Raw genomic sequence first — 16223 nt, 5'->3', positions numbered from 1 at the left:
ATTTCAGTGCATCTTAAGTCTCACACACACACGCACACACACAAACACACACACAAACGTGAGTGTGTGTGTTAAAGGCAGAGAGGTCTTTGTGCTACACTTCAAGGGCACAAAAAGACCATTACAGCACGTCCTTGCACACTGAAGATGTCTGAGGAAAAATGATGGAAGAGATTAAGTATGATTACATACAATATGGTTTTCAAGAACTGATACTAGGTTTGAATGTTCTTTCATTTTGTTCTTTTTGTCAGTCATGAAAAGAACTGATTTCATTGCCATTTTAGGAAAAATCCTCAGTTTATCTTTCACATGAAAAATTGAATTTGATGCCTATTTGAGCTTGATACTCATTTAAAAGTATTTTTTTCTGTGCAAATATGAGAAATTGAATGCCAGTTTTAGTAAACACGTGAAAACGATTGAATTTTTTGCAATTGCACCATACAATGTTCAGTGTTAAATAAATTCTTACAGAGTAAATATGGTCACCATTTGACTCATATGTACTGTTAGAGTTGAATTAACACTGAACATTTTATTGTGTGACTTTTAATATGAATCAGTAATGTTCTGATCGTGCCTGAATTTGTGTCACACCAAGCCCTCACATGGGCCCAAACACAGTTACGCTCCTGAGATTCGGCAGAAAAACAGTTTAAGTTTTGAAATTTTTTTAACATTATACAAGTGTCTTGGATGACAAAAACATGTTGCAGTGAAAATATTTTCAAAAATATTATTTATTTTTATTGGATGCCCCTTGCAGTATAGGTATCAGCGTAGTAGAATATATGATTCTTGAGATTAAGACCAGAGAATCGTGTCCCCTACAGGGGACAAAAATGAATTGCCATGTTTTAGGAGGTTATGTAAATCTCTACGTGTGTGCGTGTGTCTGTCTGTCTGTCTGTCCGTCAGTGCATTTATGTGAATGTGTGTGAATCCACATGTAGACATTCCTTTTTAAATGCCAAAGATAGAGTATGCCTTGTGTGGTTTATGTTGAAGTAAATGTACTAATTTTGTTGATGTAATTTAAAGGTAATATACAAGTAAAATACCCTGAGTTTTGGGCAATTAAAACACGATAGGCCTGTGCTAACCACGGGCTACAGCACAATAGCAAATTTGGACTCACTACTCACAGTGAGGCTGTCAGCCAACTGTGGACACGCTACAGACAAGCCTTTGCGTTTGCAGTGCATCTTGTTTTATAATCCTTTTTTATTATTCTTTTTAATTTATTTTGTGAACAATTCACATCTTAAGAAGTGACCGTTTGCTTTAATGGCAGATCCTTTTTAATCTCAGAAATTAATTCCAAATGATTATCAGATGGAAATAATTCTACAATAAAGGATAATACTGACGGTTGTAACCTCAATATCACAAAAAATAACTTTGCAGAGCTAACCGATGTTGTTTTCAGTGTCTAACGAGTTGTTGGCATCTTGCGTTTTTTACATGAACGTATGTGCATTCGTCGTTTTTTTTTTAGTTTTTTGAACTGCGTTCATATTTAAATTAAAATTACCTGAATTGCTTGCGGAAATTATGTTTGCATTAATAGTTTGACAACTGTTTTTACTGAACGTATAAAGTGATCAACGTAGTGATATGTCATAAAAGCAAATAGGCTAAGTTACATAAATATAGGCCTATAGTTCACTCTGATGCTAGATATTTCGTTGCGTATTGTTCTTTATGTCGCGTCGATCATTGGCTCGTGTCTCTTCAATTAAAAGAATGATGCAGCAATTATTTTCCGTTTTTGGCTTTGGTTTAACGTATTTCCACTACGATTACATTGCATTGTTAAAGTGTTAACCAAAACAGATAGAATTGTGTGACGGAAAAGAAACCGTAAAGCGTTGTTTGTTTATTCATTTTCAAGACGCATAACAACATTGTAACTGAGCCTGTAATTGTAATTGAACGTATAATTCGATTCGCGTAGCCTTTTTAACAGCGCGTCTTTAATAGGCCTCTATGACCCTGGATATTGCAGACTATGTAGAAGCAATTTATACTAAGATTAATTAGCAAAGATGAAAATGGAACAGGCTACAAAAATGAATTGAATAAAGCACATAATGAGAAATAAATAGGCTACAATTTGATTTTTAAAGGGAAACCAGCCATTAACACGGCCTACAGAAACCACGATCTCGGGGACACAGTGAGACCAACGACAAGCATTAACATTGTATGAAAACAAAAATGTATGACCTAGCCTATACGTAACTAAATTCCGAATGCAATGTTGAGAACGGAGCGCGACTTCGGTTGAATTGAATGCCTCGGTTTTGGTTCCCTGATATGTAGCCTACTATTTGTTGTTTATACGTAGACTAATTCGTTATTTAAAATGTGCTTTTAAGACATCGGCCTAACACTGCACACCTCTAAACCTGGACGGAATATCGATAAGGTTTGAATGTGAAATGCATTTTCGTTAAAACAAGAGTTGTATTTGCCGTTGCAGTTAACAATTGATGTTTTGTTTGTGAAATCAGCTAAAAAAAAATTTTTTTTAAATCTATTAAAACAGAACGAGGTCTAAAAGGACTAATTTGGAGAAGGCGAATTAAATTCGATTAGATCACGTCCAAATGATTAATTTAATGTTTGCATAGGTATGTGCAAATAATATATATACAAATATATTAATTTCTATTATATCATAAATGTGTATATCAATATATTTCGGGCGACGTTATATTTAATTCTTGATTTGGCGCTGTAGCCTACTTCACTATTTTACATTTGTAATCCAGTAATTCACATGTGGTTAAAGTTTTTATTGTTATACATTTTGGTTTCACCGTGTCGAAATTACAGCGCTTTTTATACGTAGGCTAGTCTTTCCTTTTCACGGCACCATAATGTTTGGTGGCTTCATAGGTGTTTCTGATTAGTTAGGTGTGTTCTATTGCTTCCTTGTGCAGGTATGAGACCGTTTTCGGTAGCCTATCTAGTCTTGATTCTAAGCTTTTGATTTCCTTTGATGTCTATTACTGGCGTTTGTCAAGAAGAGGACCAGAGATGCGTAAATGAAAGCCAAGGAAGCTATTATGAAGCTGAGAAATAAGAAAATAAAAACAAAGGCATAGAGACACAGGTCAAACCCTAGGCTTACCAAAATCAACTGTTTGGAACAGCATTAAGAAGAAAGGGAGCACTAGTGATCTGAATAATCACTAAGGGCCTGGTAGGCCAAGGAAGACCTCTACGGCTGATGTCTGAAGAATTCTCTCTATAATAAAGAAAAAACCCAAACACATGTCCGACTGATCATAAACACTCTTCAGGACACGGGCATGGATGTGTCAGTGACTACTGTCCCACCAGTTATCTGCAAAAACGGGATGGTAAGGTTAGAGTTTTGTAAGAACTACCAGAAAAAGCCAGCAGATTTCTGTAAAAAGGTCTTGTGGTCAAGATTCACTTGTATCAGAGTGATGGCAAGAGCAACGTGTGGAGGCCAAAAGGAATATCCCAGGATCCAAAGCACCCCCTTCATCTGTGAACGTGGTGGTGGGGATGTCATGGTTTGGGCATGTATGTATGGCTGCCACAGATACTGGCTCACTTACCTTCACTGATAATGTTGATGCTGATAGCATTAGCAGAATTAATTCTGAAGTATACAAAGCGTCTTATCTGCTCAAGTTCAGCCAAATGCCTCCAGACTCATTGGACCGCGTGTCTTCCTACAGGAAGACAATGATCCAAAACATACTGCAACAATTGAGTTTTTCAGAAATAAAAACTGGAAAATTATTGACTGGCCAATCATTCACCTAAATTGAATTAAATTGAACATGCATTTTATATGCTGAAGAGAAAACTTACAGCAATTAGCCCCCAAAACAAGCAGGAGCTGAAGATGGCTGCAGTACAGGCCTGGCAGAGCATCACTAGAGAAGACACTCAGCACCTGGTGATGTCTATGGATAACAAACATCAAGTAGACAAAAGATATGCGACAAAGTACTAAACATGGCTAATTTCATTCACATAATATTAATATGTCCCATATTAATATTATGGTGGGGGGGTTATATATGAAAAGTGTTGTCATTTCTACATGTTGACACCAAGGTGTTTAAAATACCTTTCAATACAAGCTGAGAATGTGCACTTTAACCACATTATTTGATCATGAATCTAAAATTGTGGAGTACAGAGTCAAATCAAGAAAAAATACGTATACATATACATCTAGCGTCCGCAAAATCTAAATGTACATTTTAAGTTAGCCTGAAATAAACGTTCAACTTTTTCAGTTTCTGTAAATTCTTTTCACATAGGGAGAGAAAATCACGGGGGAAAAAAGATGAGGCGCGTCACGGGGGGACAACGACCGCTCTCAAGCAGTTGTTGAGCTGTAGACCAAATCTCTTTTTCTTCGCGAACTGTCACTCGCCTTCTTTTTCCCGCGTCTGACCCGTTTCTCTCGAAATCTCTCCGGTCGACTCATTCAATTTCCTATCCTCTTGTAGGACCCCCCCCCCCCCCCCCCCCCAGTCATGTCCACAGTTTCGGACCCATCCCCTAGCTTTTTCAACAACGGAGGAGTGCACGGATGTCAAACTGCCCTCAAAAATACCGTGAAAGATTGATTTGCAGCGCTTTTCTTTCTCGTGACATGAGTTCGTCGGGGCTTGAATGGGAAACGCGCGAGCCCCGGACAGAATAAAGATGTTCTCTCTGCTGGAAAACTGGGGAAAAACTGCCCATTTACTCCCAGTCCATCAAATCTGAAAACCAGAGCGGAGTAAATAGAAAGAGCTCGGCCTATTGAGAGAAAGGCCGTATGCACCACATCTAAAGACTGTCACAATGTACTGAAGGCTTTATACTTACATCCATGAATATTAAAGCGCTCACCCTTACAAGAGATAGTAGGCTCGCAACTCAGACGATTCACATTTCTCTGTGCTCTAGAACAATGCTTTAAAACACACAGACCTCACATCTATTGTTTTATTCAATTATTACCCAGGACCTTATTAATATTAGGGATGCTTAAAGGTCTCAGAAGGAACGTTTAAAGTAGGCTACTCCTAGCTTCAAATTCATGTATTCATGCAGGAGAAATGACGTGCATTGGGAATTATGTAAACGTGTTATATATATATATATATAGTCTTATAGGCATTTACGCAGGAATATCCTAGAAAATTATCACAGGTCGAGCCATTTAGCATATTTAAACTGATCAATTCTGGTACTCTTTTATTCCCACATACAAGTTAGGCAACCTTTCAGACACACTGTATCCTCCTAATGAATCTTTGTCAGAAAGATAAGTCTATATTTGGCAACGTACGAATTATTGAAAAATGAGATTTCAAGTATTATCATATATTGACCAATCTGAAGAAACTACGCGTATATTCAGAGCATATTATAATTATCCCGCCGGTTCCCGTGTTTTCTTTCAAACTGGATGGAATGCAAGTTTTGTTTTTCCTTCGCCACGAAAGGTGCAGCGCGAGAAGTGTATGGCGCTGTTAGGTGCGTCGTTCGCGCTTTAACGGGTGGGGACGGCGGGACGCGTCCACCGGGATAGCGGGTTTAACTTGGCGCGTGTTTGTGTTGCGCGTGTTTGAGAGGGATCCAGTGGGTGCTTGGTTCATTTGAACGCCCACTTCGCTCTCTTCGTTTCCCCTCCTTCTCCGCAGTTTCCCTGCCCAATGGCGTGTCTACTCATTTAAGACTGCTCCTTTTGCATGGCCAAGCAAGGGGAGGGTCATCAATAAATAATTGGAGAGGGGTCAAACAACCACTTATAAGGAGAGCCGAGACTTGGAAAGGACGGAACATTTCAAACCTCGTCGTGCATGCTAAGGAGGACTATCGTTTTGGCAAAATTATAGGCTAGCCTACAGATCGGCAGTATTTTATTTGAACTTTCCTTTGACCCTTAACGGACTTCGCCCTGATTCAACGCCAACATTTTATTATTATTATTATTATTATTGTTATTATTAGGCTATTATTATTATTATTATTATTAATAATAATAATATTACGGTTATTTTTGAAATTGATGGTGCCATGGGTACGGTGTTGCCCGCGGAATCTCTGGCACTGATGTCTGCATTTAAAGCGCCAGGTATTTCACTCTCCGAAACCATTACGTCAGATATTCTGCACAGCTTCCTGTACGGCCGCTGGAGGAACCTGCTGGGGGAACACTTCGAGTTAAAACGCGACGCCGCCAGTCCCAAAACCGCCTTCACCGCGGAGGTCCTCGCGCAGCCTTTCCCAGGAGGTCAGTTGAGTTGTTTCTCCTTTTTTATGCAGTGGTAGCCAATGCAAATGTGAGTTACTGTGTTTTCATTTGTCATGAAATGTCTTGCTATTTATTCGTTTGTGTAGAAATGAACATGAATCTGTGGATCTGGAGACAGTACAGTCTCATAGGAGAGACGTGTATGTAGAGGCTATATAGGCTGTATATGTATACTTAAGGCGAGCCAAAAGAACACCGAAACATCCAGATAAGAAGCCTGTTGTTATCAACTTGCTTGTAATTTATTTATTTTCTACAATTTTAAATTCACTTCAGATAGATTTTGATGTAGTTTTGAATGTTTTTTTTTTCTTTAAGACGGCTTTTTTTAGTGAGTCTGATCAGTGAGTCTGTTCACCAACGACCTTTTTAGTTTCTTTGGCGCGAAAAAAAAAAAAAAAAACTAAACATGCGAGCTCATTGGCCGAAAATTTTACGGTGAAGGAATTAAGGGCCTAAAAACCTCTCCTTTTAATAAGATCTTAAAACTTCGGTGGGGTCCCGTCGCAGCCCTGCCCCAGCTGTCAACTGGAATGAACTGAAAAAAAGTGAAAACTCCACACTCGCGCACTGTTCGAGATTTCTTCCCAAGGTCCCCGTGACTTTCGCATTACTGTTCTCCGGGGTTTCCCGCTTTCTCCGCTTTATTTCCACCAATTTAGCGCATTAACCCGTTTAGCGCATTGAGACCTCGCATTTAGAAGCTTGTTAGGCGTGTAACTGTTGGTGACTCAATGAAAAATAGGGGTATTAAATTCATTTGGTTAACTTTGTGCTTGACCTGAGAAAGTTTCCACTTAAACCGAGGAGCGAGAACGGCTCCCTTTCTTTGCGACGTCCCTCATTCATCCGTCTTCGGGCGGCCTCTTTTTCTCCTCTGGCAGCTATGGGGCTCCAGCTCTTTTCTCTTTTACTCACCTAAAAAGGTTGCTGTTCCTCCGCTAATGCGCCATGAAAGCTAATTCTATTACCATTCATACCATGTCAACCATCTAATCGCCTTTCCATTTTTTTTGTCAGCCAAATTCCCGGGCCTTTTAAACAAGTCCTCAGTTCATTCAGCGCAAATTTATTGCTACAAAGTTCTTAAAGGGATAATGAATCTGGAATTAGTCGTTTCTCTCCACTTGAGTTTAATGAATATCACATCTAAAGCATGACAGATTGCTGGACCCCGAGTAAAAGAAGACCGTTTAACCTCTTTTGGGTCTGCCTTCTTTACCCGTCTCAAAATGCCTTTGAAATTGACATTAAAGAAACCTTCGTTTTTAAAGCTTTGTGTAAAGAGGAAAACGCGTTTGGGATATTCCGTTTCTTGAACAATCAGTTTAACTTTATTCATTTAATGGAATTAATGGGTGGCAAAGCTTAAATATTCCGGCACCTAAACGAGACGCTGCATTATGTTCCCTGCTTAGAATACACTGCTAAAATTGTTACAGCCCGATTTAATTATTTTTAGATGACATTCTACAGCGCAACCTTGATATTTTTAAAACGTGCAAGCAAATTATTCAAAATAAAGGTAAATTGCCTGTTTTGCCGGAGATGATTGTTTACTACTAAACCTTTCAGGTTCAGGTTCAGGTTACTTTATTTGTACCTTGATATATGAACTGTTTTATTGGCATTTTGTAAAATAAATAAAAATTGAATCATATGATCCATTATTCCAGCTACGAGTTTGTTTGTTTAAATTTGTATTCTAGTCGAATTATCATTTTTGTAAAATTATATTTCATAATGAATTTCTTCTCACAGACCTTTAATGCCAGTTCAGCGCGTCATATTGTTTTTGCCCGAACAATAACTGACACTGAGCGTGACCAGAAGTGGGTCACCGGATACTTGCCGCACAGGCACAGTCCCTGCTCGCGCGCATCTGTACCGCCAGTTCTTAAATACAAGTCAGCCACCCTTTCCATTTGGCAGAAGTGCAGAAGCTCTCGAGCCTGGTCCTGCCCAGCGAGGTGATCATCGCGCAGAGCTCCATCCCCGGCGAGGGACTCGGGATATTCTCCAAGACCTGGATCAAGGCCGGCACGGAGATGGGACCTTTCACGGGCAGAGTCATATCCCCCCAGCACGTGGACCTCTTCAGGAACAACAACCTAATGTGGGAGGTGTGTGTGTGTGTGTGTGTGTGTGTGTGTGTGTGTGTTTGTGCGTGCGCGCGTGAGTGCGTAACCATAGGTACCATTGAAATGATTCCTGTAACAACAGAGGAGAAACATATATGATTTCGTCTCCTTATCACGAAAGGCGATCTATAAATTCAACATAGTATATATTATTTAATAACTCGCGATCTTCGCACAGATTCAGGCAGGCCTTCACAGAATTGTGATGTTTTTTTCTCGCGCTCTCAGGTGTTCAACTCGGACGGAACCGTGCGCTACTTCATCGACGCGAGCCAGGCGGATCACCGCAGCTGGATGACCTACATTAAATGCGCGCGCACCGAGCAGGAGCAGAACCTGGAAGTGGTGCAGATCGGCAGTAGCATCTTCTACAAAGCAGTGGAGGTGAACAGGGCGGCTTGCCTTCAAAAGCTCTTACGGGCTTTTCTCAGAGTGAAAAGAGAATACAGTTCACTATAGGCTACTCTTATCGTTCATTGTTAAATTGCAAAATATCAATTCTCATTTCCTCATCTTTGCTAATGAGCACCAGGGATGACCTGCTCTTCTGCTACAATATTGTAAAAGCTTTTCATAGGGAGACAGCTTCATGCCACAATAAATAAGAGAAATGATGTGTGTCATTGAACACCTGCTTTGAACAGGGGGTTTCTGGATTCCCCCCTGTGACTTTACACAAAGACAGAGCAATCTGTAAGAACATTTATTATAAGAAAAAAAATGGAATAGAATTCATATGTAAGAAAGATCGAGACAGGAGATGAGGGGGGGGGGGGGGGGGGGGGGATGTGGAAATAGCACCACAAAAGGTGACAGTGATTCCATTGTGATGCCAGAGATTCCATTGTGTTGTCAGTGATTCTAACTGTTATGTCAGAGGTTCCATTATGATGTCAGCGATTGTATTGTGTGACGTCAGTGACTTCGCTGTTCCATCCTGGCTTGTTGGTGGTGTGAGGCATGGATGTCAGCCGAAGTTTGTTCACTTCTTCTATAAAAATAACCTCCTCCCCCCCCCACCCCCGCAGACTATCCCCCCAGACCAGGAGCTCCTGGTGTGGTATGGGAACTCTTACAACACTTTCCTGGGGATCCCGGGAGTGCCTGCAACCAAGGAGGAGCAGCAGAAGAAGAACAGGAGCGGTGAGGAGGCTTAAACAGCTGCGGGCCGGGGGTGGGGGGGGGTTGGGGAGGTGGTCTGGGGGGATTCTGATGACTATCACTGCAATTAAGGGTTACTGAGGGGCTTCATTTGGGCCTTTGCCTTCACTTATGGCCTTAGCTGCCGATAGATCCTAATCTGATCTAAGCTCCTACTCACTCTGGCTCTTTAATGTGTGATGGAGCGTGCTCCTTCACAGCCGGTACTGCTCTCTGAGCTCTGCTCACTATGACTGGAAAACTGTGACTTTTCCCCTTTTCACAGATACTGGGGTGAAAAATATCAATATCTGAAACAATAAAGGGTGTTTAGGGCTCTGAGAAGGAGTTATTCCACCGGTGGGAGTTCCAAGCGCTCTCCAGGTGTGCTGATTATGAATGCGTCCTGCATTCGACCAATCACTTTGCGCCGAAATCATTTCCGCATAGACCCGTTTCTTTCTGAATATCAGGATTAATATTAACAGCATGTGAACTGTGAACTGTCCCATAAAGGCTTGGGTCGTAGATGTCCACCTGTTGTGCTCACAGCTTTCACGAGATTAAGATCACTCACAAACCCCTCCCCCCACCTCACAGATGACTCCCATTTGAGGGACGGCTGTCCATCTTCCTCGCCCTCCTCCTCCTCCTCGTCCTCGTCCTCGCCCTCCTCCTCCTCCTCCTCGTCCTCGTCGGCCCCCGCCGCGCGGATGCGCTGCGTCATCTGCCGCCGCGGCTTCAACTCGCGCAGCAACCTGCGCTCGCACATGCGCATCCACACACTGGACAAGCCCTTCTGCTGCCGCTACTGCGAGCGCCGCTTCAGCCAGTCCTCCACGCTGCGCAACCACGTGCGCCTGCACACGGGCGAGCGGCCCTACCGCTGCCACGCCTGCCACAGCGCCTACTCCCAGCTGGCCGGGCTGCGCGCGCACCAGAAGAGCGCCCGCCACCAGCCGGGGGTCGCCGCCGCCGCCGCCGCTGCCGCTGCCACGGCGACCACCCTCCCCCCCCCGCCCGCCCTGCAGGTGGCCCTGCTGCCCCACCCTGGCTCGCTGACCCGACACCTGACGGGCGGAGTGCTCTGTGAAACGCACACACGCACGCGCTGTGAACACGCACACACACGTAGACACTGTGAACACACACTATAAACACACACTGTGAACACACACACAATGTAAACACACACATGCACACACTGTAAACACACACACATGCACTCTAAACACACATATGCACGTGCGCGCACACACACACACACACACTGTAAGCACACACATGCACTGTAAACACACATATATACGTGCACACACACACGCACAGACAGCTTCACCGCACTTTACCAATGCTTGCATTTCACTGGTACCTTCTCATGGTGTCTGAGCTGCCTAACTGTGCCACAGACATAGAGCACTGACTAATTCTGTTAGCCAGCCACTGGTTTTGCCTGGAACTCAGCTAAGGATTTAGAATGTGAAGCACATTCTAAGAAAAATGGAATCTGTTCTATATTTCAACACTGTTTGAGAGGGTGGACATTAGAGAGGATATTGTGGTTTTAATGGAAAATTATTCTCAAGATCTACCTGGTGCGTATATATATAAATTTTCACAGTATTGTCATTATTTTTAAGGAGACAGAACAGAACTGCCTCATACACACACATGGCCCTAGTTTTTAAACTCAAAGAGTATAGACAAAATAATTTGTTGTGCATGTAGTAATTATATTTTTGAGGTAAACATTTTTTGATTTAATATTTGAACAGTGCATGATAAAAAATATTTGATTTGAAGATTAATTCAGACCCATATAATACAAATGGTCCCTCCCATGTATGACCCTGGGAGACATAAACCCTAAAAGTGGGCTTTCTTCCTGTATGTACTGGTACTTAAACGCCTTTTCCATAAAATTATCGGGAATGTTCGTGAAAATATAACGCCGAGATACATTCGGTTTATGGTCCAGGTCTATTTGATATTGTTCAAATGTGAGTCCTTGGCAAAACTTTTTTTTTTTAACCTATTTTATGGGATTCCTCTTGTTTCGTCTGACGAGAGCTCCCCATGAGTCTTCACGGTGTTACTACAGGCCTGTCAGTTCAAAGGAAGGAAACAACGTTATTTTAGAAAACGTAAAACGATAAACAGTCATGTTTCTATATTCAGTTGTGTTCTTCTACGAATTATGAAAAGTAAGTATGTACATATGTGTAAAATTATTTCCAAGATGTTATTATATATTATTAACAGTATATTATGTTTACATTTGTAAATAATGTTGTACTTTAAAATGTATAACAAATAAACGTCCACAAAATAACTTTGGTATCGAGTCATTTTATTTTAAACTAGGTATGTTTATAGACGTGCGTTTTACAAACGTGAAACGCCCAACCAGCAATTAATTTTCCTTTTAAGAGTCTAAGGACCCTGTACGTTTTTGCATCATTCGGAGGCGTAGTCATTTATAGCCTTCATTTAGCTGATTTGTTCAACACTTTGCCTGGAATCACCACAGTGTGCCTACCAAAACCAGTTTGTAAATGTGTGCGGCGAATTGAAATGTAAACTACAAACCATCAAACGGTCACTTTAATAAAGCCAACGTAGAGTCAAAAAAATATATATAATATTGACGGCTATTTCATACGCATTATTGCAGCGGTTCGTTTTGAGGGTCACTTTGACTGTTAATGGACTATATAATGGGGGTGGAGGAAAGAGTACGTATTTCATTATGGGATTAACAATTTAAATATGTGAAAAGGAAACCAATAAAGCAGACATCCAGGTATGCACATTCTTTATACATGGTTAAATAACAACAGGTAGGAAAAATGAATAAATGGCCATATTCCAATATGAATTTGTAGCGGGCGGCAGACAATTAATTTGAGCTTCTCTGTAACCGTATCCGTTGTGTCCACTAGATGGGGCCAAGAAGACTTCGGGTAAATTTTTTGTTAGCTGTGGACTTAGTGGACTTAGTTCATATCTCATTTGTTAAAAATGAAAATACTTACATTCGTTGAACTGCCTGCCACTAATCATATAGTCCGAAACTTGCAAAACGCCTCGCTTTTTTGTTTGTTGCCTTTTTTCCGTATAGATATCATATCGCCAATGAACAAGCTTGATAGCAGCCTAGCAACGTTTTCTGTGGCCTCACCCCATCACAGTTGTTTTATACTTTTCCACGGGGTGTCGCTTTTGAGTCGAGTGTAAAAATCACACACACGCACTCACTCGCACACACACAATCGTGGATGCCCAAGCTTGTTGTCTTAAATTCCATATATTTTCATGTATGTTGTTAATGTTAATGGACTAACAAATTCCTTTTTTCTCCTTTTACTCTTGCTATATGAAATATGCTATAAAGATTTTTTATTTTGACAAAATATGACTTTTGATTAGTGAAATAGAAGACTCCGATGATTTTTTCCACCATGACCCTTTAGATTTTTTAAATTTTTTTTTAACATTTATTCTGTTTACAGACATATTTAAATTTTTCATGGCCTCAACCAACAGGAACAGTGCAGTTGTCATCCCTCACGTACAACTTCCTGTTTCACGCCATCATAGTTTGAGCCTTCGAGACGTCTAAAATACCATATCAACAACGGTTGAAAGACAGTGGAAGGTGAAAGTTGATGTCATTGGTTAAAAAATGGGCCAATCAGGTTTGGGCAGAATTCTCTGTTTATTACATTTTTTTCTGTGCTGCTAAATTTCGGTTTACCAGCTAGTTTAAACCTGTCGAGCAGAGAATGTGATTGATGCCCTGCCAATTGCAGGGCTGTTTTCTCCCAGTGGTGCCACCTACACAGAAGAAGCTACGCTGGTGAGGTGGAGAGGGTGAACCAGCTCCTGTGTGTGAGACCCATCAGGTGGATATGCAGGGGTATGTGCTAGTCATAGGTCCTCCTTTTCTGCAGTGAGCAAATAGAGAGAACACTGCAAACAAGGAATTTCAACATGCACCAGCTTCTGCAGCTCCTGTATGAACAAAGTTGGTTGGATTTCGATTTTTTTGGCACCATTTTCTTGCATTGCACCATGTTACAAAATTGTGCTGGCATCATTTATGCATGAATCCCATTTAAGTGAATTTTCAGCACATACGGTACGATGAACATAGACTGAAAGGTTACTGCACAGACTGGAGGTTCCCTTGTACTGGCGTCGTAGCCTGTGATTGGTGAGACCAGGTATGTCTCAGAGTGACATGTGCTGCAAGATACTATTTCCATACCATCTTGCAGCACATGTCTCAGAATGACATGTGCTGCAAGATACTATTTCCATACCGCTGCAGTAGTAAATCACCACAGGAGGTTTTCTATGCAGTCGTTTTTGTGTGTTTTGGCAGTGATGTGGAGAGGTGGTTTGAGGCTGGGTGGTCTCCACACACATAGAGGTATGGGAGATGTACTTTGGCATGATGGGATACATTCTGAGCAGAGCATATCTGGCGTTAGCACGCCTAAAGCACACGCACCCTTATTAAACTCAGGTTTAATCGCTGCCCCACCCTCTTTTTTTGGAACTGAAGTCTGCCTCCTTGGCTCTTGTTGTGACGGAAGGTGGTGGAAGTGTAGAGGCACGACTGTCATTCTGTCCTGCAGGTATGCATGCCCTTAACCTCCCCGGAGGAAGCTGGCAATCCTCAGGTAAATCCCTTCTAGCGAAGGTCAGGGCCCTGTTTCGCGAAGCAGGATTACGGAGGTAGCTGGATAACTAAAACCGGAACCCTCCCAAATCTGGAACATGGACTGAGGTAAAAGGCGCTGTTCCGGGTTTTACTCAGTGCAGTTATCCAGCTAACTCAGCAGTCCTGCTTTATGAAATAGCCCTCAGATTTGATGGTTGCGACGAGGTCTTACCTTGAATCAGCCATGATAGCTGGAGTCTGAATGCTGCATCGTGACCGAAGAGGTTCGCTGGCAGCACACACCTCAGAGGATCTGCGTGCTAGACTAGTGTGGAATTGGTGGGACATCCTTGCAGTGAAGGACAGGCCTACAGCTGTCATTGGGATTTGAAAACTGGTGTGGAAAATTCATTAAAAAAAAGAAAACTTTTAAAAAAGATGATTGAATTTGGACCCTGCCAGGTTTGATCGTGGCTGGTAGCTCCGCGGGGGGATGAGTGATTGCGCCCCCCAGGGGGTACGGGCGGGTTCAGTCAGTTAGGAATGTGTTTCATCACTATTTAGTGCCCCCTGCTGGTCGATTGGGTGCCCATAGACTGCATATGAAAGGTCTTCCTCTAACTCCACTCTATGCAGGCTTAGCTGTACTTGGCAGTGTGAAAAGAGGCATCTGGCGACACCATGTGTTTCGGAGGGGAACTGCAGTTGTCCATGCAGTGGGGTTTGCCTGTGAAAGCAGCTGCAGTTGCAGACAATTGGGCCATTTCATAAATTAGGGAGCGAATGGGACATGCCCCAGTGCAATTTTTGTGCCAATTTATAAATTAAATAATGAATGAATGAAAAAACTAATATACCAAGTGGAACCTTCCCTGGACCCTTTTCTGTACCCAGACCCCATTCCATATTCCTCATCCCATCCCAGACTAGCGCGCCCCCCCCCCCCCCCCAAACTCCTGCTCCCCCTAACTTCTCACAAAGGCACTGAACAGTGTTTCCTTTCCTTGCCAAAGACAGTACAGTTACCCAAAGATCTGTCTCTCTGCGTCATACACCTCTCACTCACCTCCAAAATCATTATTTTCCCCAGCGATGCTGCAGATGAGACAGCACAAGCCAAGCCCAAAGTGTGCTCTGGTTTTGTGAAAGTTAAGTAAATAATAATATTGGCACGGTACCATGGCTTTGTTCATTTAACTGTTACTGTATGACATAAACACTGCAGGATGAGTTACCAGAAAGTAGGCTCTTATGTTTCACTGCTGAGGATTAATGGAAATTAAAGGTCTCTTATTTACCTTTTGCCGTACCGCGTAGAGTTGGCGAAGGATCAGTTTGATCCAGGTTTTCTGAAGGCGGTGCTTTCTTTAAATTTGGTTTGCGGATTCCCCCTAAGCATACAAACCAAGTTTGCAGCATTAAAGCGCTCACATGGTAACTTTAATTCACATGACGTAGAACATATAGCCTATGTATTCACATTAAGATGATGCCATTTACTCACATTCGGAACAGATCACTATTTGTATTTGAACTGGTGTTCTGTTTTTGATTATATCCATGTATCTATTGGAGGGAACGACTAGGCCTTTACAGCCCTTAACTACATCCAGTACAGGCCAAAAGTATTTTGGAGGCCACCTGTGCTATTTTTCTTTTTTTACTAATAATTTGGTTAATTTATGAGTATTTATTTAACACCAAACCAAAGTACAAACGTATTTTAAAATTTCTACCTGCAATATCACAAAAAGATGAGTTTTACTTAAAAACAAAAAAAAAATCTTAGACATGACTTTCCTCAAAATAGACCCCTTTGGCTTTAATTACAATGATACAAATGATTGGAAGCCTATCCAATCATTTTTCAAAGTGGGAGGTGGAGGGGTAGATAAATTTACTGAAATCTTATGTACCTTAAGTTTTTTAAAACCACAGGTTGCCTAATACCATTGGTCTGGAGTAT

The 16223-nt window shown here is 41.7% G+C and overlaps 1 protein-coding gene across 1 annotated transcript; it reads left to right on the top strand.

The window, feature by feature from the left end:
* The first annotated feature begins 5780 nt into the window (after positions 1 to 5780).
* Positions 5781 to 11003, top strand: LOC118213014 (PR domain zinc finger protein 12-like). The gene is made up of 6 exons (XM_035391603.1): positions 5781 to 6286; positions 8240 to 8430; positions 8677 to 8832; positions 9477 to 9591; positions 10189 to 10574; positions 10998 to 11003. The coding sequence occupies exons 1-6, from the start codon at positions 6070 to 6072 to the stop codon at positions 11001 to 11003; spliced, it is 1071 nt and encodes a 356-aa protein (XP_035247494.1). The 5' UTR covers positions 5781 to 6069.
* The last annotated feature ends 5220 nt before the right edge of the window (positions 11004 to 16223 follow it).

The sequence above is a fragment of the Anguilla anguilla genome, chromosome 14 (genome assembly GCF_013347855.1).
Source record: "Anguilla anguilla isolate fAngAng1 chromosome 14, fAngAng1.pri, whole genome shotgun sequence".
NCBI classification, from domain to species: Eukaryota; Metazoa; Chordata; class Actinopteri; order Anguilliformes; family Anguillidae; genus Anguilla; species Anguilla anguilla.
The sequence above is the reverse complement of the archived record's forward strand: the minus strand, read 5'-3'. Positions and strand labels throughout refer to the sequence as shown.